We start from the raw sequence: 12,009 nt of genomic DNA on the forward strand, positions 1-12,009 counted from the left end.
ATGCTGTTTCCCTGCATCACTGTGGGCTTTCCATGTGGGCTGCCATCTTTCAAGAATATCTGCTTCAGTGTAGATTCTCCATGGACTTTAATTCCTTCAGGAACTATCTTGAAGGATTTCCTGGACCTGCTCTGGAATAGGCTCCTTCATGCAATATGATGTGGGTATGCCCCAGAATAGTCCTCTCTCTGTGCTATGAGGAAATACCTAATCCAGTGCCTTAAGCATTTCTGCCTCACTTCTCTGACTTAGATGTTCATTATTTTTGTTCCCTCCTTCTCTTCCTGAGTGGTGGGTTTTTCTCATTCTTAAATTCATTTTCACAGAGGGGCTTCCAGCAGGGCTGTGGGGCTTAGCTATGACCTATGGTGGGTCTGACACCAGAAGTGTCTGCAACCAACTTTGTCCTGCCCTCATTTGTCCTCACTTAGGCTGCACCTGGTTCACTGCTATAGCTGCCTTCTTTTCAGCCTGCCTAAATCCCTGTTCTCTACATTTAGGCGATGTTATACACCACCATAAGAAATAATTCCAGTGAGCTAGCCTTCAAAGTGACAGAAAATTGTTTTTTTCTCCTTGTATTCTTAAGTATCAAAATCTTGACAAGCTTAGTCTATCATAGTTTTCACCTGGTCATGGCTGTTTAGGATTTGCCTGTTTTAGCAGGTTAATAAAATACAACATGCTCACTGTTTTTTCCAATACCAATTAGCAACCTACTTATTCTGACACTTTGGGACATGCCAGGGATCAAAGCAGCTATCCTGTGTACTCCTTTCCTTCTGGCATTTGGTCAGAAGAATTAGTCTTCGTCCATTTCTGTAGTGCACTTCATTTCTGCTGATTGAAAGGTTCATATGCTAGCTAGCAGAACAACTTCCATGTAGACTTGTCAGCACTCATGCCTTGAAAGCCATCCACTGTTGTGTTTTATTGTTTCATTGCCACCCCTGTTGTCTCCTCTGAAATGCCCCTAATCTGTTTATGAGATCTGGGTCCCATGACTCTATCAGTTGAAAAATATATGAACACTGTATCATTCATCCCATAATATATTAAAAAAAAAAAAAAAAAAAGACAGAACTATTTTTCTGTATCTAATTTAATGGTTTGGGTTCTTTTAATGCAGCACATATAATAGAGTTTTATAATACAGTTGGAGATAGGGTAGGGCCATTGAATACTTGAGAATTGGTAAGATTGTAGCAGTAGATTGTTATTTCTGATGTGACCCATAGCAATCAAATGCATTTCCTTATGATGACAGTTTTATGGCCTGCAAGGAATTAGTTTACAATAGGTCTAAGATAATATACAAGTGACTACATGGGAAAAAAAACCACTCAGTATAAGTGGCAATAATTGTTAGTTGCAGCAATAAGACCACAAATTAATCAAGTCCTGGAAGAAGAAAACAGTTATGAGACTTAAGTTAGCTATCTCAGTCAGACTCCAGTAGATATGACCTGACTCATTTCTGTCAGTTAACTGGAATCTATAGTCCATCATATTATTCAGTTTTCTCAATAATTATTTAAAAGCCCTCATTTTAGAGATCCTAACTTTTTTTTTTTTTTTTTTTTTGCCTAACCTAATGAAACTCCCAAGCTGTTTTTTTTGTTTTTCTGTAAACATTAATATCAAGTGTGAAGCCTGCTTGTGTGTGTGTACTCAAAGTCTGTCCGTTACTGTGGTCCTGGATTGTTCTCAACAATCCTATCATAAGCCTATTGAAACAGCAAGTATGTGTACATGCAAAAAAATCACAAAGAAAACCCAGTTAGATTGTTAAAATTCTAAATAACTTCTATAAGAAGTTTTCAGTAGGAAACCAACTATTATTTCTCTGTGGTAAGAAAAAAAATGCAGTAAAAAATATTAATTTTTTTCTCCTCTTCCATCTCAGATGAGTGCTTCTTTATTTCAGTGTTTGATGAATGACTTTTGTTTCCGCCTCCTAGCAATCTGACTTTCTTGATCCGTGTTCCTAAAGATCAGTTGTGCAGGACATACAGGTGTTAGCACAGCTGGCTTGCTGATGACAACTCTGTCCATATAGCTGTCTGGTGTGTCATCACTCATATTGTTCAGTGTCATTCTGACCTAGCCAAGCTAAAAATGGTACTCCAGCTCAAGAGGGATTTAAAAACCTTCACAAAGTAAAGATAAGACATTGCCGAAAGTCATATCCATGTACTTAACTGTTTTCAGTTTGGACATATCTAAGTAACTAATTTCAGGACGCATTTGTCTTTATCTTTTGGTTTTCTTTGTTGGTTTTTTGTTTTTATTTTGGGGGGATTGTTTGCTTGTTGGTTGAGGTGGGGTTTTTGTATTTTTGTGAGGTTTTTTTTTAAAGACTGAATACTGTATATAGTTTATCTTCAGTGAGGATAAATTGTTGTTTGGAGAATTGTGGAATTATTGAATACATTAACTATATTCTCTCCAGACATAGGTTCATTTTCAGCCCAAGGTCACTGAAATCTTTTCATAGGGTATGTATTATAGTGAGTATCTTGCAGCTGTAGAGAAGCTTAGGTGCTGTGGTCAACATTTGCAAAACCCAACTCTGGATCAAATTCTTATTCAACAGACCATGTAGGGTGTGTATGGAGTAATATGAGAAGGCTTGAATTAATCTTATAGGTAAGCCTGGGATGGTAGTCTGCTCTGAAAATTAATTTCCATAATCTTGACTAGTCTTGAAGGAAGGAAAAAAAACAAAAAAGAAAAAAGAAGGAAAAAAAAGCCAAACACACCCAAAACATCAGTATTAAGAGACATATCTCCTTTACACAAATACTGTTATTCAGTAATTAATGCTCTCTTGGAAACCATCTGTGAAATTGCTTGTTTTGTAATTAAATACAAATTTGTATGGCTGTAATCAGAAAGGATCACTGAATCACTATGCCAATACAGAAATTTTCAGTAGTTATTCTGTTGAGGTAAATATTTGGTATAATAATTGGCTACCTATAATATATAATAATAATAATAATATAATAATAATAATAATAATATAATAATACCTATAATAATGTATGGCTACCTACACTAAGGTATGTCAAAATGCTATTTAAACCTCCACTGTCAACAGAAGTCAGACCCTTGATTTTGAGGATGTATTTCTTCTTTTGATATATGAATTGCAATGATCTGATGGCTTTTAATGATGACACAAACCTAACTAATGGCCATGTAACAAGTATCCATTCAACTGTTTCCCTTTCTGTCATATAAGAAACTCTTGTCTAAGCAAAAAACATTGTGCTTTGGTGTAGTTTGGTTTTTATCCCTCTTGGGGGAAAAATAAGAAAGGTTTGATGGATGTTTTTGCAGTTCAGTTGACTAATTCGGTTCCAAATACCATTCCCCACCTCATGGTCTCTCTAATTGTGTCTATAATTTTCCAGTTTTTAGGGACTTGATTTAAAGTGCCTTCAGTTTAAGATATGGTGGTTAAGATATATGTTTAAGGGTGCTGTGGGAGGTACTTCTTTGGATATTACTTGTGCCAAATCCTGCTGCAAATAATTTGGTGTCTGTATTCCCTTAAATGGATAACGCTTAGATTAATCACTGTTTTCTGGAGAGCCCAAAGTATATGAATGTATAATGAGGAAAATAATCTGTATCAGCAGCTTACTTGAAGAACTACTGTTATCAAGACTATTCAGTATTATTGTTGGTGCAACTTCCTTCCTGTGTATTCATTTGTATTTTTAATATAGAGTAAGAAAACTTTATCAATTCATACTAAGTATGAAAAAAATAGGAAGTGTTCATGAAGGTTTAATTCTATCCAACAATGTATAAAGTATTATTCTTCTTAGTTTCATGATCATTTGTATAACACTATAAAAAAGACTACCCCATTCAAAGCAGTTACTGAGTAAGTTATTTCTGTTAAAATGCTTCCCTTGGCAAAGGATATGTCTAGTATGTGTGTGTGTTTTTTAAACATATGTAATATGGCCCCCACTCTACATGCTGCCCTGGAGGTATGGACACTACACAGCTAAATCAGCCACATACTTGCAAGACTGGTTAAGACTAAGATTTGCATTCAAACTGCTTTCTTCAACTTTAAAAAGTTCTCAACTAATTTTTGTCTGTTGCATGTCATGGGCAGAAAACATAGCAGCATGGTAGAAACCATGTTGCTTGTACTCTTTTAGAATGATTTCTGTATTTGCAGCTTCTGTTATATCAGCAATATTGTGTTCAGAGACAAACAGATTACATAACTCTTTTCCATTTGCTTATCACCTAATCACTGTGAATCTTGTTCTGCTCTTTAAATTGTAGATGATATGTTATTTTAAAAGTACTAGAAATGAAAGAAAAATTTATTTTTAATTACCAAAAAAAGTATTTTTAATGTAGAGTTGGTGAACTTTGAACTTATAAAATGTTCTCATATATAGCTTATATTTTAAGTTTATATCCAGAAATAATTTGATTTTATTTTCACCATAAGAAAGCACTGAATTAGGAACAAAACAAAAACTAAAATCTCATGTTTGTTGTACCACTCAGATAGCAACTGGGAAAAATATTAGGAAGGGCTGACCACATTCTAATACCATTTACAACTTCCTAGCATTTAGTATAATGTCTCTACTGGCATAACTGGATATACCACATCAAACTGTACATAGAAAAACCAAAGTAAGCACCGGAGTGGAGTGTAGACAAAACTATTAACTACCTGAGCAGCAGAAAATTTTAAAATACATTTTTGGACATGTAGAATTAGTCCATCAAATTCTACACCTTGGTTTGGTCAATAGTGTAACTTCAGTTTATTATTCAGTTTCAGCTTTGATCTGAATTAATGAGTACTTCATTGATTTTAAATTGAGTGGCTATAGTGTTGTCTTCTTTGTTGCTCTCCTAATTAATTGAAAAGTTAAACACTGTCATAAATCACTCTTCTCCTTTATTTTAAAATGCTATGAGTATTTTGGTAGAGTGTGGATTTGTGATTTTGCCTGTTTTTATATAGTATTTATATATGTCTAAACTGAAAAATGCAATGATCATATTTAGAAGCATGCTGTCACGACACTTAACTATACTCCATATAAAATCACTCTTGAAACTTTTCACAGTCTCAGCTAAAGCTTCACTAACAATGGATAAATAAAAATTTATATAATTTTCCTCCATATTAATTTTAGAATATAGGGAAGTGAAACTATATTTAGACATTTTTAATCATTGCAATAAGTCTGATTAGCTGATTAGGTGTTTTAGATTAACATAAAGCTCTCTAGCCTCAGAAGACTTTTAAGACAAATGGTCTTGCTTTAGATTTCATTTGTAAGAAAAAAGAGTCATTAAATAGAAAAAAAGCTCTGAAAATTGCAATTTAATTCAATGCAGCTTAGCTGCATAGGATGGTTCTTTTGCCTGTTGAGCTTCCAAAATACCCTCTTTTAAAAAAGAAATTAAATTACACATTTTATCTTTGCCTCTTGGTTCTGTAATGTAAATTTGTGAGTTTTTACTGCATTAGAGAATGAGGAAATAGTTTCCCAACTCCTGTTGTTTTGTATCTGGATCTCAAAAAGCCAACAGACAGAAGTTATTAAGTTAATTCTTTACTAAGATTTCATACAGATCTGGTCTCTCCTACATGAGTCCATACTGCCATGGCCAATACGGCTTTCCAGTCCTTCAATAGGTAGGCAGCTTGGAATGTTTTCACTTCTAGTGAAACAATATTGTGATATTTGTACAGCATACACCCAGTCTTTTGTTCTTACAATTTTCCCTGAACCCTCATGAATATTTTTCAAAAGGAAAAGTCCATATTAATTTTCAGTTCCTCAGTATGCATACTGATAAAGAGATGTAGTCTCTACAATCTAAGTATTTACAAACACAAAAAAGTATTTGTTTTGTTTTTTTAATTGTGAATCCTCATATCAAAAATCATAATGTTTAACAAGCTAATACATACTTTGTGATGTAGTGATATTAATTGCATTTGTATACCACAGTGCAGCCATTTTAAAAATGGGGTTTATATTTTATTGTTCAGTGAGTGTCAGACCTCAATACTGAAATAGAGAGTTTGAAACTAATAGGGTTAAAAGGACTTCTACTGTCTGTATTGTGTATATATTATACCTACATTGCTTATACATTGTTTTTTTCCCCCTAGTATTAGCAATCTGCTTTTGTACTTTGACATAGGGATTTCCCTTGTGAATTTTGTCACAGAAAAAAGAGAATCATCAATATCGCAGTTAAACTTGACTTTCAAAGCTAATAGTATCTCATTTGGGGGCTGAAATTTAATAAATTTTCTTTGATTCTGTTTGAGTTTTTAAACATCAAACAATGAATTGGCCAGGGTGCAGTAAAATATTTAGATCTATTGACTACGGTTCAGAAGGGTAGAAGGCAAAACACTGGTGGTTTGATGTTGATAAATTCTTAGTACCTTAATCCACATTAATGTTTTCTTTTATCTGTGTGCATACTGGCAGCAAAGACACTGAAAAGTTGCTGTGTATATAAGCTATAAAAATGTAAATTAAGTGTGTGCGTGTGTGTGTGCGTGTGTGCATGCGTGTGTATTTAAAGCAATGTATTTTGTTATATTCAACAAGGTTAACATCTGACCAGAATTACACATGCTGACAGAACACTCTAGAGAGTATGTTTGTTCCATAGGACTGTATATCCTGAACCTAGTGCACTATGTGTGCAAAAAAATGTGTAGAGGACCTTTCCTGTTATAAAAATTGCATCATAGTGCATATGTTTGGCAGCCACAGGTATTGACAGGAATTCTTTAGGTCAACTTGGGAAATGTAGGACTCCCTATTCCCATAGAACAGAGAAACGAATAAAATAAAATCTCTTCTTCTTTGTATCAGTAGATTTGCACATGCTTCTTTCAATCAGAGCAGATTTCAAAGGCTCTGCTATTATTTGAAATCTGTTCACACATAATCAACATTTTACAAGAATCTAATTTTGTAAGTGGTTACAGAAAAGTAATCTGGGACATAAAATGAATATATTTATGTTTTAATTCATGTTCAGTGCATTCTCTCAGGCAAGGCAGCCTCTAAAAAACCCTGGAATTTATTAAATAGTACTTAGTAAATGTTTATCTATTGATTTGTGTGTATTTAGAATATACCCAGTATATGTTTTAGTAAACTATTTTTGCAGTATGTACTATTGCTCCTCAACAGATGCAGTGTATGACAAACGAATGGATTTAATCTGTTCGTTTGTACTAACATATATTTGTATGTCTGTCTGTCTGTGTAAGAACATCATCTGACGACTGGGACCTCCTGGAGGTGGACATTGTAAATTTTGTATTAAATAGAATGAAAAATGGATGTGCGGCATCATATGGCGTGTGTCTGCCGGTGGGAAGCACGCATTAGGTGCGTGAGACGGCCTGTCCGCGCTGCCAGGCGGGCGCACGACATGTCGCGATAGGCAGGGCAGCGCCGCGCCTCTGCAGAGTTCCGCGCCCGAGCACAAAGCGCGGGCGGCGCCGCCGCGCGGCCGGCAGGTGGCGCTGCGCGCCAAGGGCGCTGGGCCGAGCGCGGCCTGCCCGAGCCGCGCTGCGCCGGCGAGCGGCCAGTGCCTCCCGCCCTGCCCAGCCCGCAAAAACCTGCATGCCTCCCTTCCTCCCTCTTCCCCCCCCTTAATTGGAAAGCTACAGCTTAGTTCGTTTTGCTTTATTTGTGGATTATTCATTTTATTCTGACTTTTGGCTGAGTTGTTTCTTAATGAGACTTGTTCTGGAGGACTGATACCAGAGTAGGCAGATCTCACATGCCAGCTTCTCATTGATGTGATCACATGAACTTTTTAATTTCACAGCTCCTGTTTTTTTCAGTTACAAGTAAAATTACTGTTTCGTTTCTTACGAGGTTTTTACCGGCGACAGATCTGTGAAATGGATACACCAGCTGGGCTACAGAGCCCTTAGTGTCTTTTCTTCTCATTTCAGACCAGGGGAAGATGCTTTTTCTTCTTAACATTCTCTCCCAGCACTCTGAATTAGAGATTTATTTGCAACGAAAAATCAATTAGTCCTAAATTTATTCATGGATTTCAGGTCCAGCGATCAATGCAAGTCCACTCAGTGGGCTCAAGGGGACCCAGTTCATCCCAGTTAATGTGTCTGAAGGGGAATTACCATTGATGCTGTTTTTTTCCCTTTAGGTCAGAGATCAGGCTTTGCTGCTGTGTACTGCAGCAGCCACGAATGACTTCACCCTGGAGCTACCCAAACTGCACCTGGAGACCTTTTCAGAGGAAAGGCTGAAGGGCAGGCCAGAGGCTGCAGCATTTCAGGTTAGAGTCTAAAATAATCCTGTTTCTTGTTTTCATTTTTTTGCAACTGAGAACAAGAAGCTAGACTACTCTGAATGTGTGGAGAAGAAAAATGCATCAAAACAAATGTAGTCAACAGTTGAAAGAGAAATAATTTTCATATATACTGTTAGATGTGGTATTTCAGAGATTATGTGAACTTTTAATTTTGCAGGTATAATATTAAATAACTGACAGGGATATGACCATGGAAAAACACAAATTCTATATTTGAAAATTAATATTACTCTATCCCACTCCCCTTTCCTCTATGAAATTTAAGCAAGACAAGTAGAAATTATAAGCAGGGAAAAAAAAACCCCAAGCTTTCTATGTTGCTACGTGGTCAGTATCATATTTTTTCATATTTAAGTTTTAGAATTAACAGTGATCTTTATAACTCATAATTTAGAAGAATCTGCTATTTGGAATACTTCAGTGCAGGAGCTGTTTTGTTTATGTAGGTTTAAATACTTATGTGTTTCAAAATAGTAATTTTATTGGGAGGAAACTGGGGAAGAGAAATAACTGACAATATACACGTCTTCAGTTGTGAAAACGGATTCTGTGCAATGCCTTTGTATTGTTTCTAAGTTTGTTGTGTCTTCTATATAAACTATGCCTTAGTCTTTATAGCTGCACAGATTACATTATCGTTAAAAGCAGAATATTTTGTTTTCCCAGTGAGAGAACAAAAGGCAGAGTGAGGACTTATTTCTTTCATTGTGCTCTTCTATCTGAATCAGAGAGAGTAAAGGCAGTCAAGCAAAGTGCAAGGATATGAGGGAATGCAAATATTGCACAATGTGTATACTTTTCTGTAGTAACCTTTTAAAATTTATTGTAGATTTTCAGTTCTAGATGCAGTATATAATTGCAGGAACAGTGTCACAAAACCAAACATTCAAGAAAGGCAGATGCTAAGCTGGAAATTTCTCACTGTTGCCCTTTTGCATGCATGTTTTTCAATATGAAAAATATTTAAATTGTGTATTATCATGTTTCCATAATAAAGGAGCAATACGTAACACCGTGAGATTCCTGTGCACTTTAGAAAGCACAGCTGTACATCTCTGGCAAAGGTTGGGCTGCAAATGCTTCCTCTTCTTCTAAAGTGGCAAAAATGTTCCACAGGTGCAACTTTATTCTACGAAGCTGTCACAGAAATCACCAGCTTTTAAATACCACTTTTCTAATTCAGAAGCCTGTTTGGTGATACCTATTTTTGTTTTTTTTATCTCATCCCAACTTTCATACATTTCTGATCTTCCAATGATTGCAGAAGCATTTCCAAGATAGTCTGTTCTGTCATTATTTCTAAAAACAGAAACAGATGTATAAAAAGTTGCATTTCACATTTGAACAGAGTACTTACTTGTGCTATAGCTAACCCATAGTAATGCATGTGCTGCACTGGTAGTACAGTGATATAAACCCACTTTTTGTTTACCTGACAGCTTCAGTTACACTTGGTTACTCTGTGCATATACAAACAGCTCCAATTGTTCAGTTCGTATCACTGTGAGGTTCTTTTCTGCCTTTTTTTTCTCCTTTTCCCTTTTGCTTCTCTTTCTTCCTCTTCTCTCCCTACCTCTAGTTACATAGTGCTTTTTTGATAACTTTCTAAACACATTATAGATATTTTCTTATGGAATTTTCCTTTTTATAGCTGGGAGTCAGCTAATTGATGTTAATTCCATGTAAAACTACATTAAGAGCAATCCTGTAGTTTTGAATTAGGTAAACTGTGAGTAATCAGTTTATGGACACTTCTCTTTAAAACCAGTGGAATGGTTTGCCTGCATGTTCTCTAGAGCTGCTATAGTTGGTCTATGATAATTACAATTCAGTTAAAGGCCTTATTATTTACAAGTGTTAGACATCAGCTTTTTCTCAAGTTTAAATTTATTGGTATTTGATGGTATAATTTTTAAAACTGCATGAAAAATTGAGATACTAAATTAGACAGTGTGATAGGGATGAAGCACTGGCTATCGGAACTGTTGAGTACTAAGATGACATTGTCCTATTTTTATTATTCATGCATCGAGTTTGTAGTAGGTGGCTGAGATCATTAATTAATTGTATGTCCATTGGTCTGAGTGTTATCAGTTCATCATATAGAAGTGGCATGCATGTTTTAAAGGATGGCACCCTCTAGTTTTGACCTCAATGAAATGAAATATTTGAAGACACCATTCTGTATATCTGTAGTCATTTGTTAAATTCTTGAGGACTGCAAAAGAAGTACTACAGTAGTTTGGAAATGTCACTTCAGTTGGATAAAAAATGAAAAAGGTATAATATCTCTAAGATTAAAATATGATTGCTATAGCTTTGAAAAAGTCTCACCTGATACTTAATTGCTGTGAAGAATGTTATGTCACGAAATTGTGCTATTTGTTTTTTAAGTTTGAAAGTGGAAAATTATAGTATTGTTTTCAAGCACCTGGAACACACTGAACACAGCATTTAAGGTGTGCTGTTCTGGCCAATCCCTAATGTTCCTACTGGAGACAAAAAGTGGAACCATATGTGAAGCCTCCTGTGAATATAGGATATAGGGTTAACAGGCAACTAAAATGACATGGTATTGCCAATTCTGGTAGTCTTGTTTGGCAGATGACTATTTAAATTAACCAGTAAAGATTATCAGCTCTTTCTAAAATATAAAGTTCAACAGTGTTACATCTTTAGAACAAGAATAAAATTACTTAATAATCTTATCACTCTCTTCTTTTTTTCTCTCACAGTAAAAGTGTGCATTCAGAAAACTAATACTGAATTGTCTCAAGTACTTTTACATCAAATATGTAATTGATACTAATGCCAAGCATTTTTACCTAAAGACAATTCATAAAGTCTCCAAATAAATACAATGAGATTGAAATGTTTATGTATAAATAATTCAGTACTGGTGCATTATCAGTTTACATTTCTTATGTTTGGAGAGGTAGACACAGAAGGCTAGAAACTGGTATGAAAGAAATTTCAAATTTAGGTACTTCAAAAACATATGTTAATGTTATGTTTTAAAGGAATTACAGTTGATTTGTGCTAAAATGACTTCTAAATATTTGTCAGTATGACCCAACCTATCTGAAGACATGACTCCAGATACAAGAAAATGTAAAAGGATCTGGGAGTGCTGGTTGACAGCGGCTTCACAAAAGCCAGCTTTGCCCATCTGGCCATGAAGGCAAATAGCATCTTGGCAATACTGTGTCCAGCAGAACCAGGTCAGGGATTGTCCCCCTTTGTTCAGCACTGGTGGAGGCCACACCTCAAGTGCTCTGTCCAGTTCTGGGCCCCTCCCTCACTCACTGGAGGACAGGCATTGAGGGGCTGGATTATGTCCAGAGAAAGGCAACAGAACTGGGGGAGGGTCTGGAGCATAAGTCTGTGAGGAGTGGCTGAAGGAGCCAGTGTTGTTTAGCTTGGAGAAAAGGAAGCTCAGGTGACACCTGTCCTGGTTGAAAGGACAGGCGTCTGCCAAGGAAGGCAGGAACCTCCCTTGGAATGGAAAATGTAACCCCCTCCTCTCCAAATTCTTACAACTTTGAAATTACGGGTTTTTCAGGCAAAGAATAGAAAAAGGAGTATCAGTTCTTTATTACTATGTATGTATGTGTACAATAAGACACA

At 35.9% G+C, this 12,009-nt stretch overlaps 1 protein-coding gene across 1 annotated transcript in view; it reads left to right on the plus strand.

The window, feature by feature from the left end:
- Positions 1–12,009, plus strand: part of CCDC171 (coiled-coil domain containing 171) — a 161,251-nt gene that overhangs the window by 105,624 nt on the left and 43,618 nt on the right. Inside the window, exon 23 of the mRNA XM_077790231.1 lies at positions 8,215–8,346. Within this exon, the coding sequence (XP_077646357.1) occupies positions 8,215–8,346 (132 nt within the window). The remainder of the gene's footprint in view (positions 1–8,214; positions 8,347–12,009) is intronic.

Source organism: Lonchura striata, chromosome Z, assembly GCF_046129695.1.
Source record: "Lonchura striata isolate bLonStr1 chromosome Z, bLonStr1.mat, whole genome shotgun sequence".
Classification (NCBI taxonomy): domain Eukaryota; kingdom Metazoa; phylum Chordata; class Aves; order Passeriformes; family Estrildidae; genus Lonchura; species Lonchura striata.